At 38.5% G+C, this 13,295-nt stretch overlaps 1 protein-coding gene across 1 annotated transcript; it reads right to left on the minus strand.

The window, feature by feature from the left end:
• Positions 1-3,134: 3,134 nt before the first annotated feature.
• cisd2 (CDGSH iron sulfur domain 2) lies at positions 3,135-11,068 on the minus strand. The gene is made up of 3 exons (XM_063008592.1): positions 10,927-11,068; positions 5,639-5,853; positions 3,135-4,536 (listed from the first exon to the last, which is right to left on the minus strand). Exons 1-3 carry the CDS (start codon positions 11,027-11,029, stop codon positions 4,447-4,449), a joined length of 408 nt encoding a protein of 135 aa, XP_062864662.1. The 5' UTR covers positions 11,030-11,068; the 3' UTR covers positions 3,135-4,446.
• Positions 11,069-13,295: the final 2,227 nt, after the last annotated feature.

Below are 13,295 nucleotides of genomic sequence, written 5' to 3' on the forward strand. Positions count from 1 at the left end.
CATCTATCTTCTATCTATCTATCTATCTTCTATCTATCTTACTAAGGTTGGAAAAAAAAACCACAATCACCTGACAGACTGGAAATATTCGGATTCTCCATATGTTAAATGCTGTCGGATTGTAAGTGACACTGTTCACAGCCAAGCGAGTTTTACATTGCAATGGATTTCACTGCAATCTGCTGCTCAAAAATCATGCTCAAGATGATCAAATGGAAAAACAAACAAAAAAACTGCCATAGCAGGGGCTTATTGACTTCTAGCACGCATGCTCATGTAAAGCTTGCTTGACTGTGGACAGTGTCACCCATATCTGACAGCATTTAGTATAAGGAGAATCTGAATACATCCAGTCTGTCAGGTGATTGTGGGTTTTCTTTCCAACCTTGGTAAGATAGATCGACAGACAGATGTCTTGTGTAATTATGAAATCATTGTCTTATATGTATACTAAAATGTTGTGCCTGCTTTGCTCCTTGTTTGCTGTAAAACATGCAGAAACTTAGTATTTCCAAAATCCAAGATGATCTTAAAGCATGTATTTACAGAAAAAAATTCATCATTCTATTACGCTAGCCCACCACAGCTGAGCTCCAGGTTCGAATCTGGCTGCCGGCGTCTAGACAGACTGGACTGGTTATGTATGAGGGGGTGGCTGAAGCCCCGCAGTGGATTTGCACCCTGTCCAGGGCGTTGCTACCTTGCACAGAGTGGAACCAGACCTGAAGTGGTCCTGACGTGGTAACGTTTACAGACTCTAAATTTAATTGGCTATTTTTTTTCTTATCAGCTTTTCTCAGGTCATGATGTTTTTGTAATGCTACTGCACCAGCTGCTTAATAAAAGCTTTCCTCATGTATTTATTTCACTTATATTTCAGAGTCAATCGTTGGGGCACGACGACATCGGGGAGAGCAAAACCAGGTATGAACTGATACCAAACCTCCTGCCTGGCAGAATGTTAGAATTCAAAGATAAATCATTTCCCCAGCTGTAACGGTAGGACATTTGAATGTGAAATGTTTTTGGTTAGCATTGCTGGTACTGCTGATTGGTACTAGTTTATTAGATATAACCTTAAACATATAACCTCTTGGCCAATTTACATTTACTTACTAAAGCCTGTTGGTTGCTATCCACAATTTACCAGCCCCCCCCCCGTCTCTTCTGTCAGTAAGACCAGGAATGAGTAGATGTTTGCGTGATTAGGCATTTTTAATAACAGAAGTAAAATTAATGCATCAACTGCACTGTGTAATTGTTCATGTCTAGTCTAGTACTTAATCTGTCAGTTTCTGGCCACATGACCCTATTGGCTGGATATTTTTGGTCGGCAGCTTATTCTCAACCCACCAGGGACCTTTAGGTCTTTAACACCCTGCAGTTATGTTTGATACACTAAGACCATCTAAATACAAACTGTCTGTTCAGTCTTATACAAACTTCATTGATAATTGTTTTTTTATTGGTGGAGAGGGTCAAGGAAAGCTAACAAACATAGCAACAGATTGGCTCCATTCAGTGATTGTATACATACAAAGCTCAGCTGTATGGAAGAGGTGCCAAGAGGTACAAATGAGGTACAAGATATGTGTGATTAATAGTGTGATGAAAAGATTGTGCGCTCACGTGGCGCACATGATTGTGCTAGCCCGCTATCGCTGCGATCTAGGGTTCAAATCCCCACCCGTGTTATCAGCCTGGCTGGCGTCCACATACAGACACAATTGACTATGTCTGGTAATCCTGTCCAGGGTGGGTTTCCACATTGCGCCCAGTGATTTTAAGGAAACTGGACACACCAGGACCCTGATCAGGATAAAATAGTGGTAAAACATGAAAATGGAATAAAGTAATAGTATTTTTTATTGTTGTGTTTTTAGAATCTTTCAGCTTCAGTGTGATTGTATAGACATTAGTGTGTAACTATAGATGGCATTGTTTTACTTTTTAGCATAGTTGGTAGTATAGTTGGGTTTTGGACATCCCCTCTAACTTTCAGACAGAGCCAATCATGTCTGTGCAGACGCCCGGCCAACTGATAAATTCAGGTCAGAATCTCAGCAGTGGTGAGCTAGCGTAATGGCTACAATGCCACCCGTGTACATAAAGTTTCTTTCTTTTTTATCAACTTTCTTAAAATGCTGCCTAATTGATTTATAATATGATTATTAAAATATGATTTATAATATCTATAATATCTATATCTATAATATGATCTATAATAGCTGAGCTCAGTAAATACAAGGGGTATCCACATACTTCTGGCCATATTGTGCATCTGTTGTGCAAGTTTCTACATGAAATTAGGAACAATAAAATAAACACTCCAAACAAGACAAACCAGTCATCAGTGTAAAACAAAACAAGGATCCTAAATGTTTTAGGCGAACTAAAATGCTTTTTTCACAAGAAAAAAAGAGAACATACTGAATTATGTTCAAAGAGGACGTGGACTGTAAATGTCAAATTGAAATGCTTCTCAGTAATAGTGGCACTGATGTTGTAAAGAGATGCAAGCAATCCCGTCATATTTGAAAGCACAGAATGCAAATTGTAGTCAAATCTTCAGTGTGCGGACAGTCATATGTTTAGTTAGAACACTAACTAAACCTTTTGTAGTGCCTTTATTTTGTATATAGACAATACATAGTTGAAAAGTGAACCTATTTGAATCACCAGTCTCACTAATGTGCTGAGAAATGTCCATCACACGAATAATATCTGGTCAGTGAGCAGGCACGATGGGGTGATTTGTGGTCTGCCAGAGTGAAAGTGAAAGTTTACATGACAGTAGTGAGGTCTACTTTGGTGGAAGCTACGAGGAGGCTCAAGCTGACCTGCAGCCTCCTTGACCAGGGCAAAGGGGATTTAAAAAGTATAGACATTTAAATTGACATTTTCAGCAATTGACGGGCGCTTTTATCCGAAGCGACGTAGAGTACTGCGACAGCATACAATCTAAGCAATTGAGGGTCTTGCTCAGGGGCCCAAAAGTGGCAACCTGGCAGTGGCGGGGCTTGAACTGGCAACCTTTTAATTACAAATCCAGTACCTTAACCACTAGGCTACAGCATCTTATGTCTCTTTAAAGACATTTAAATAGTCTAAAAAAGAAAAACACGGAGAAGATGTACAAAGAAAATATTTGGTTTGTTTATTGGTCTTAACATAGAGGTGAGCGATACGGGGGGCAAGATGAAACAGTTTTACCCAGTTCTTACACAGTGTAAGATTGAAAACTAGCTGTTAAATAGATTAAAGGATGTGGTAAGTTTAAACTATCACAGTTTCTGCCTCTACGATTGGTGTGATTGGCTGCTGAAACCAAAGATAGTGAGAAAAGATGTATGAGAAAAAGAGTTCAAAAATTAACTTAACGAAACAGCATTGATAGAACTATTTTCAGATATTTGTCAATAAATCTAAACATTTTACTAAATATTGCCTTCAATTATTTTTAGAATTGCTACTAGAACTATTTCCAAAAACACAGAAATTGTGCTGAGAAACTGCATTTTTTTACAATTTTTTTCCCCCCTTTTCTCCCACTTTAGTGCATCCGATTTCTGCCCGTCAATCATCCTCTCACTAATGCTGGTCCCTGCTCCTGATTGGGGAGGACGAGGCTGCTCCACGCCCCCCTCCGACACGTGCACAGCAATCGAACATCTTATCACCTACACATGACGAGTGCAGTGCAGTACAGCGCTGTGTACGGAGAGCCACACCCTCTACCGCACTCCTTCCCCATCTCCGTGCAGGCACCACCAACCGGCCAGCAGAGGTCGTAATCGCACTAGTCTGAGAGAGAGTCCACATCCGGCTTAATCCCGCCCCTATCTGAACAACAGGCCAATCGTTGTTCATGTGGCCGCTCAGAGCGGAGATTCCATGCGATGTATTCGAGATCTCAGCTCTGGTGAACAGCGTGTGTTTTTACCGCCGCGCCACCCGAGCGGCGTGAACAGAATTTTGAAGGTTCAGAACCACTGCTTTAAACACGTATGGAAATGTTCAGAAATGAAGAAACGAGGCTGTTTGGAAATGTGGATTTTCAAAAGCAGTACTGATAAAACTACATTCTGAGTGATCAATCTGTAAAAAAAAAAACAAATATTTCATAATAATCTCAGGACAGCTTTAGATAACATCAGTGAAACATCATTAATAAACATTTCGAAAAATAAGATACTCATCTCTCAAAATCTAAACAAAACAATCTAAGCTAACATTGTGGTCCAGTTATAGTTCACTTCAGAACCTACATCAGCCATCCTAACTAAAAACACAACTAATCACAACCGAAATAAAAATGACTCAGACAATCCGAAAGGTTAAATTTATCTTTTTGAACCAGCAATGAATAAACGTGAGAAAAGAACAACTGGCTTCAAGAGCATGTAAGACCACATGCTGCACTCTTCTCTCACGACGAACACCAGATTATAGAATCTTCTTCTTCAGGATCAGTGGCCCCACATTGTCCCCGGTCAGCTCATTGTGCTTTATGTGTGATTTATCACAAACAGGAAACTGCAACAAGAAGAAAATGCTGTATTAAGAACCAACATTGAGGGTGCAACCATTTTAAAGGCTTTTCTGGAAGGTCAAAAGAGGAAGCTGGGACCCAACAGGCTGTAAAGCAATATGCAAAGCATCGCCACCGCCACTGCATTAATAAGCTGATTCCAGGCAAATGAAACTTCCCCTCTTAAAAGGACACAATTTCCTTATAAAATAACATCAAGCAGACATCCATGTAGTCTTGTGGGACCAGACCTTTACTCTGAGATCAATGTTACAATATCATTCAAAGCAGCTGTGTTCCAAACCTATACTGCTGTACATATACACCGATCAGCCATAACATTAAAACCACCTCCTTGTTTCTACATGCTTTGTTAGCCCCCTGTCATGCTGTTCTTCAATGGTCAGGACTCTCCCAGGACCACTACAGAGCAGGTATTATTTAGGTGGTGGATCATTCTCAGCACTGCAGTGACACTGACATGGTGGTGGTGTGTTAGTGTGTGTTGTGCTGGTATGAGTGGATCAGACACAGCAGCGCTGCTGGAGTTTTTAAATACCGTGTCCACTCACTGTCCACTCTATTAGACACTCCTACCTAGTTGGTCCACCTTGTAGATGTAAAGTCAGAGACGATCGCTCATCTATTGCTGCTGTTTGAGTTGGTCACAGGGTGCTGTTGGCTAGATATAATTTTTGGTTGGTGGACTATTCTCAGTCCAGCAGTGACAGTGAGGTGTTTAAAAACTCCAGCAGCACTGCTGTGTCTGATCCACTCATACCAGCACAACACACACTAACACACCACCACCATGTCAGTGTCACTGCAGTGCTGAGAATGATCCACCACATAAATAATACCTGCTCTGTAGTGGTCCTGGGAGAGTCCTGATCATTAAAGAACAGCATGAAAGAGGGCTAACAAAGCATGTAGAGAAACAGATGGACTACAGTCAGTAATTGTAGAACTACAAAGTGCTTCTATATGGTAAGTGGAGCTGATAAAATGGACAGTGAGTGTAGAAATGTTTTAATGTTATGGCTGATCGGTGTAAAAGTGCATGCAGTCTAACATACAGGTTTAATTCCCTCATGCTCGTTTCCGTACCGTTTTAGACCTCCAACACCGGCAGTAGCAGACGTTTGTACTTTTGAGGTCTTCGATGTCGATCTCGTTCACTACTTTGGGGTTCTCTTTCTGAATCTTTAGGTTTATCAGACAGTCTCTTTGTTTTTTCTTCTTGGGCAGGAAGGGCCGGATGGTCAGGTATCCGAGCAGAGCCAGGATCCCGAGCAGAGGGAGCAGGCGGAGCCACTCTGAAACTGGGGGAAAGAAAACAAGCAAAAAATGAACATGACACGGTCAAGCTTAATTTTGCAGCTACGGTAACCATGGTGCAGAATGTCTATTTTATTCATTCATGATTATTATTTGGCTTAGTTGTCAAATTGTTCACCTATATTTTAACAATACAAACTAATGCCAATCTATGCATTTTCCCCCACCTATTCTGGCTCTTATGTACTCACAAGATAACTACACATTCAATAAATTACACACGACACCATGGAAGAAACAGTATCATTTGTGTGTCACGATGCTGCTATTAACCTGTTATTACCTTTCCCCAGGTGTATTTACATTTATGACAGAAGACGATTTGAGCAATTGAGGGTTAAGGGCCTTGCTCAGGGGCCCGACAGTGGCAACTTGGCAGTAGCAGGGCTTCAACTGGCAATCTTCTGATTACTAGTCCAGTGCCTTAACCACTGAGCTACCACTGCCCACTGTGTAGTTTTGTTGGCGCATAGTTTTGAACTGGATTAAGCATCTTGCTTCATACAAAAAATATCTATGTTACTATCAAAACCTCTACATAGTATTAAGTGACAGTTTTGCATTGTGTTTACATTCATGTGAATTTGCTCTAGATGTGAAGGTGCTGACAGAGAACTTACTACATATTAGAATGTAAAAGACTTTGACGCAGGATACTAAAATAACCCCCTCGCACCAGTGACCTCCTACCTGCTCGATTCCAAGAGTGAATTTAGAGGAATAAGATTTCTGACAGTAATCTCCAGGTCACATGCTGAAGGACGTAGAAACCAGAACTTAATTAGCGTTTTAATATGCTCCCCTGCTTTATTAAGACACATTTCTTGATGTTTGTTTGTTTATTAGGATTTTAACATCATGTTTTACACTTTTGGTTACATTCATGACAGGAACGGTAGTTATTCATTACACAAGGTTTATCAGTTCACAAGGTTATATCAAGCACAGTGTTGGCCAATTTAGTATCTTCAATTCACCTCACTTGCATGTCTTCGGACTGTGGGAGGAAACCGGAGCACCCGGAGTAAACCCACGCAGACACGGGGAGAACATGCAAACTCCACACAGAAAGGACCCGGACCTTCTTGCTGTGAGGCGACAGTGCTACCCACTAAGCCACCGTGCCGCCCGCACATTTCTTGAACAGGCCTGCTCTGTGCTGTTTATGATAAATGATTTGCCTTAATTTGACTATTTTACACTGTTTACACTTTGACTTGCTGTTGCATAAACACACAGGCTTCTCTAATGCCGTTACACTATTTGCCTTTTGGTGGCTGAATGAATAAAGAGTGGTATGAAAGAAAAATGTAGGAATTTTGAAACTAAACCTTGTATGTATCTGCGACAGATTTAAAAATATTGCCAAAAGGTTTGTGAACTAGTTTCAAAATAACAGCCCTACAATAATATGTAAATCTGGAGAAAAGGGTATCTAAATTGGATAGGTAAAAACAAGCACTTTTTGGAATTCGGTTGGTCAACAACAGGGTTGATAAATTGATACAGGTTTCTTTTACATTTACATTTTCAGCATTTAGCAGACGCTCTTATCCAGAGCGACTTACAGAAGTGCTTCCATAGTGAACATTTCATTCCTTAAGTTTAGATAGACAACAGTCGAAGAACACAACTTTGCTAAAACCTTAGATTGGAATAAAGTGTTAGTAAATAAGTACAAATCAGCCTAAGTGTTTAGTGAAAAGGTGTGTTTTTAATTGTTTTTTAAAGACAGCAAGAGACTCAGCTGTTCGGACAGACAGAGGAAGTTCGTTCCACCATTTGGGCGCTAGAACAGAGAAGAGCCTTGATGCTTGTCTTCCTTTAGTCCTGGATGGAGGCTCAAGTCGAGCTAGACTAGAGGCTCGGAGGTTGCGTGGTACAGAGCGGGGTTTGATTAGACCCCGAAGGTAGCTTGGGGCTGGTCCATTTTTGGCTTTGTAGGCAAGCGTCAGTGTTTTAAACTGAATGCGTGCAGCTACAGGAAGCCAGTGAAGAGAACGCAGCAGTGGGGTGATGTGGCAGTGATTAGGTTGGTTAAAGACCAGACGGGCAGCTGCATTTTGAATGAGCTGTAAGGGTTTAATAGTGGCCATGGGAGCTCCTGCCAGGAGGGAGTTGCAGTAGTCCAACCGAGAGATTACAAGTGATTGCACCAGAAGTGCAATCTTTTTATTATGTCCTTTACTTTTTATTAAGTATTATGATACTTTTTATTATGTCCATCTGCTTCTGACTACTTTAAAGGTAAAATATTAAAGTCTATATTTTACTGAGCCATTCCTTCAAGCCTTTTTAGGTCTAGTGAGGATTACAATCCAGATTTCCATTTAGTCATCTGTATGCACACTCTCACGTTATACTTTCTGAAAATTAAGGCTTTGCTGCATGGAACAGCCCGAGGGACGGGTGCAACCTGCATTCTCCAACGTTGGCTTGACCAAAATTCTTTCCATTTGTTGGACTGTCAGAGTGGCATGATCCATCCAAACACACTGACACACTGCTCTGGTGTGGCTGTGATTGGTCATATTAGTCACACCACCTGACATTTAGGGAATGGTTATAGGGATCATTTGCATATTGTAGCATCAAAAATACATCCAAAATATTGATACTTTTTGCAGCACTGCAGCAAATAGGGTTTGCCAATATGGATAGCAATAAGTAGACGCACGTTCTGATTAGTTAATTGGCTATTCTGGTTGCACCCATTCTAAACAGGTGCATGCAATCAAGCATAAGTAACAAATCACATGGACAAACGCTGACAGTAGTAAGCTTAGTGCTTTTGAATGTAATCTTTGCCGCTCATTCCAAAATTCACATCAAATTTCTACAAGGCTACGGTCGTTTATGTTAACTGTAATTACGGTAATGTGAACTGGAGTAACGTTGATCTAGGAAAAACAAGCAAAAACTGTTTAGCTATGAGGCTATAGGTGCCTCTGGGATTAATATTAGCTCAAAAACCGTTTAATCAGAAGCTTAATGATCTGGGTCTCCCTGACCGAGCAGCTACACACAAGTGATCGGAGTGGTGTAAAGCACTCTGTCAACGGTCTCCGAAGCCATCAAAGCACATCTGATGAAACGTTATGTGTTTGTTAGATGCTTGTTTTTTTCCCCAAACACAGCACCGACTGTAAAATGAGGTGGTGACATGGTGATCTGGGGCTGTTTTAAGGGTTCCCATAGTTACAGTGAAGGAAATTCTTAATAATACAACAACATTTTGCATAATTGTGTACTTCCAGTTCGTTAGGAGGTACACAGGCATAGAACAACTCGACTGTCCTCCCCTTTAACCCATCTAATGGTCAGCACCGTGGCTTAGTGGGTGGCACTGTCGCCTCACAGCAAGAAGGTCCCGGGTTCGATCCCCAGGTGAAGCTCTAGGTCCTTTCTGTGTGGAGTTTGCATGTTCTCCCTGTGTCTGTGTGGGTTTCCTCCAGGAGCTCCAGTTTCCTCCCACAGTCCAAAAACATGCAAGTGAGGTGAATTGCAGATACAAAATTATCCATGACTGTGTTTGAAACTAAACTTGTTAACTGATAAATCTTGTGTAACAGGTTGCTAGCTACCTGTCCTGTCATGAATGTAACCAAAGTGTGTAAAACATGACGTTAAAATCCTAATAAACAAACAACCCATCTTACACCTTTGGGATAAATTAGACAAGCCAACTGCAAGTTAGTAACAATAATTATATATTTATATAAATGTACATATTCTGTCTAATATTGCACTGTTTCACTTTATATATTGTTAATTATTGTTTTGTAGCTTTGACAATAATGTACCTTTTTAAACTTGAATTTGCACTGTGCAACTAATATCACCAATTAAACAATAAAAAAATAATTTACCTATAGGCACCCTTATTGCTTTTCACATAATGGGCAAAATCCGATCTTGAATTAGCCTACAGCCTATGAACTAAATCATAATCGTTGTACAGTATCCCTTATTTTACATTTACAAAGGGAAACTATGCTGATTGGTCACTGACTTGGCAGTTTTGTGAATTTGTGAATCTGTTCAGTACAAATGAAATGTAAATATGTAAATACAGTGGGGGGTAAAAATCTGAGATCACTAGTACAAATGCATCATATAATCAGTATAATAATTTAAAGATAGAAGTTTAATTAAGAGTAAAATTAAAGAAATGTATTGGTAAAAAACACTGATGTATATACAACCCCAAATCAGAAAAAGTTGGGACAGTATGGAAAATGCAAATAAAATAAAATGCAGTGTTCCTTACATTTACATTGAGATATTTCATGTTTTATCTGCTCAACTTCATTTCATTTGTTAATATACCTCCATTACTGCATTTCAAGCCTGCAACACTTTCCAAAAAAAGTTGGGACAGGGGCAATTTAGGGCTAGTAATGAGGTGAAAAAACTAAATGGCTGTGGGAGGAAACCGGAGCACCCAGAGTAAACCCACACGGACAAGGGGAGAACATGCAAACTACACAGAAAGGACCCGGACCTCCCCACCTGGGGATCGAACCCAGGACCTTCTTGCAAGTATTTTATTTAATTGTTTTTTTATTTATTTAACATTTAAAGAAACAGTATACATAACAATATGTAACAGTAATGATGTGATTCCAAACAGGTGATTGTAATCATGGTTTGGTACAAAAGCAGCATCCGTACCTAGAAAAACTCTTGCATCTAAATGAAATGAATCCCAGCAGTCATGGTCAAAAATTAGGTGCTCTATTAGATGTCCACTAACTTTTTATTAGTTCGTATATTTAATAAAATGATTAAATAATAGTAATAATACAATGTTTTCCTACTTAAAGGGGAAATTATTAAACGTTACTGAAGATATGTAACTCAACAATAACTTTAAATCTTCTTTGTTTACAGTGACTGCATACTACCGTACTAAATAGTATGCCACTCCAGAACGAGCAGTTTGTGTACTTACTGTACTACTCAGTAAGGTAGTACGCTGATTAGAACGCAACCACAGTGAGCTAAAGGATGAGCAAGAAATGAGAAAATAATCCACAACGATGCACAGAATTTACCTGTCAGCCTCGCAAAGCCTCCAATAGTCTCTGGGAGCGGTAATTTCTTTAGATAGGCTGGAAGTTGAATTTTAATGATCTTTGAAAGCGTCTCCAACACCATCTTGAATGACTTCTGTCTCCAAGTTTTGAATTCACACCTCTGGACGTTCAGCGCGACTTCCTACGTAGGTTTTACACGGCGGGTTTGTTACGTATCCTGTACCACACAGAGAGGAGAGAGCAGCGCAGGCAGCTGTCGAGCATTAGCGCAAACACGCTCCACAGCGTAAACACAAGAACCAATCAGCGTCCACAGAGTTGGTGGATTATGATTGGCTCACACTTCTCGGCACGCCACGCCTGTTAGCAGAAGGGGCGGGACTTGCGACTTAACCCCTAACTAGTGTACTAGATGGAAGAGTACTAGATCCTTTAGGCCAGACGAGTTGAATTAGGACGATACCCTTTTAAGTATTTTATTTAATTGTTTATTTATTTATTTAACATTTAAAGAAACAGTATACATAACAATATGTAACAGTTAAATAATTGTTCTGTGCAATATCTCTACATTGCTTCTGGCACCAGACACTTTACTATACTATTCTAATGGACACTTTGTTTTTTTATTATTGTTATTTTTTATTTTAGTACATTTTTTTGATTTTTTTTCTTAAGTGTTGTACTTTTTATATAATTTTCTTAATTAGACATAAGTTGTTAAGTCTAGTTTATTTGAACTTTTATATAATTTACTTTATTTAGGCATTTACAGGCTTGCTTCAAACAGCTTCTCATTGTACTTGCACAGTGACAATAAATATATCTTATCTTACTTTATCTTATATTATCTTATCATGGTGTATACGAACATTGTACCAAAATATAATTTAACATTAAGATAATAAACAATATATGCACAATAACAAAAATAAAAAGGTTTGTTTGTTTATTAGGATTTTAACGTCATGTTTTACACTTTGGTTACATTCATGCACATATCAAACACAGTGATGGACAATTTAGTATCTCCAATTCACCTCACTTGCATGGCTTTTGGCTGTGGGAGGAAACCGGAGCACCCAGAGTAAACCCACACGGACAAGGGGAGAACATGCAAACTCTACACAGAAAGGACCCGGACCGCCCCACCTGGGGATCGAACCCAGGACCTTCTTGCAAGTATTTTATTTAATTGTTTTTTTATTTATTTAACATTTAAAGAAACAGTATACATAACAAAATGTAACAGTTAAATAACTGTTCTGTGCAATATCTCTACATTGCTTCTGGCACCAGACACTTTACTATACTATTCTAATGGACACTTTATTATTATTTTTTATTTATTATTATTTTTTCTTTATTTTGGCAGATTTTATAACTTAAGTGTTATACTTTTTTTATGTAGTTTCCTTAATTAAGCATTAGTGCTTAAGTCTAGTTTGTTTTATTTATGCACCTACAGGCTTGCTTTAAACAACATCTCATTGTACTTGTACAGTGACAATAAAGATATCCTATTTTATCTTATATGATCTTATCTTAGTATACATGCTGTATACAAACATATTACCAAAAATGTTGTTTAACATTAAGATTATAACACTGTGCACAACAACAAAAGAAGCAAAGAAACCAAGCCAGAGGGAGTGCAAATCATTTAAGAAACCTTATTCCAAGTAACATAACATATACAATAAAATAATGAAAAAGAGAGACCATATGAATTCTCTCTAGAACATGTCTTATTTTTTATATAAATCTAAATTGCTTTAAGACAGTTAACAATTTACATATTTTCTTGTTCAAAGATGGGATCAAAGTATTTAGTCTGCAAATTATTTTTGTTTTATGAATATAATATTTAGCTACCATTATAATTAAGTTAATAATTATTTATATATATATATATATATAGTGTAAGTTTACATTTTCTATCTGTTGTTTAATATTGCACTGTTTCACTTTATATATTGTTAATTATTGTTTGTAGCTGCTTTGACAATAATGTACCTTCAACATTCATGCAAATATTTTTAAACTTAAACTTTCAATAAATAAAATAAAATAAATGAAAGCATTTTTTTCTTTTATTATTGTCATATTATTATTGTGGTTATTGTTTCTGTTGTTGCTGTTGTTTTACTACATTACCCAGCAATCCTTGCGTTGTTGGGTCTATTTTAGATGGCCGGGTCCAAATGACTTACGCCTGGGTCAAATTTTTTTTAACAATTTACATTAGTTTGTTACTAGAACGTATGAAAACAAACAAAAGCGCAATCTATTAAGTATGTTCCTTTTGTTATTTGGAAATAACACTAACGTGTTTCCGCCCACACGTTCCGCAGAATTAATTATTGTAGGTTTGTCATAATGTCATA

The sequence above is a fragment of the Trichomycterus rosablanca genome, chromosome 14 (assembly GCF_030014385.1).
Source record: "Trichomycterus rosablanca isolate fTriRos1 chromosome 14, fTriRos1.hap1, whole genome shotgun sequence".
NCBI classification, from domain to species: domain Eukaryota; kingdom Metazoa; phylum Chordata; class Actinopteri; order Siluriformes; family Trichomycteridae; genus Trichomycterus; species Trichomycterus rosablanca.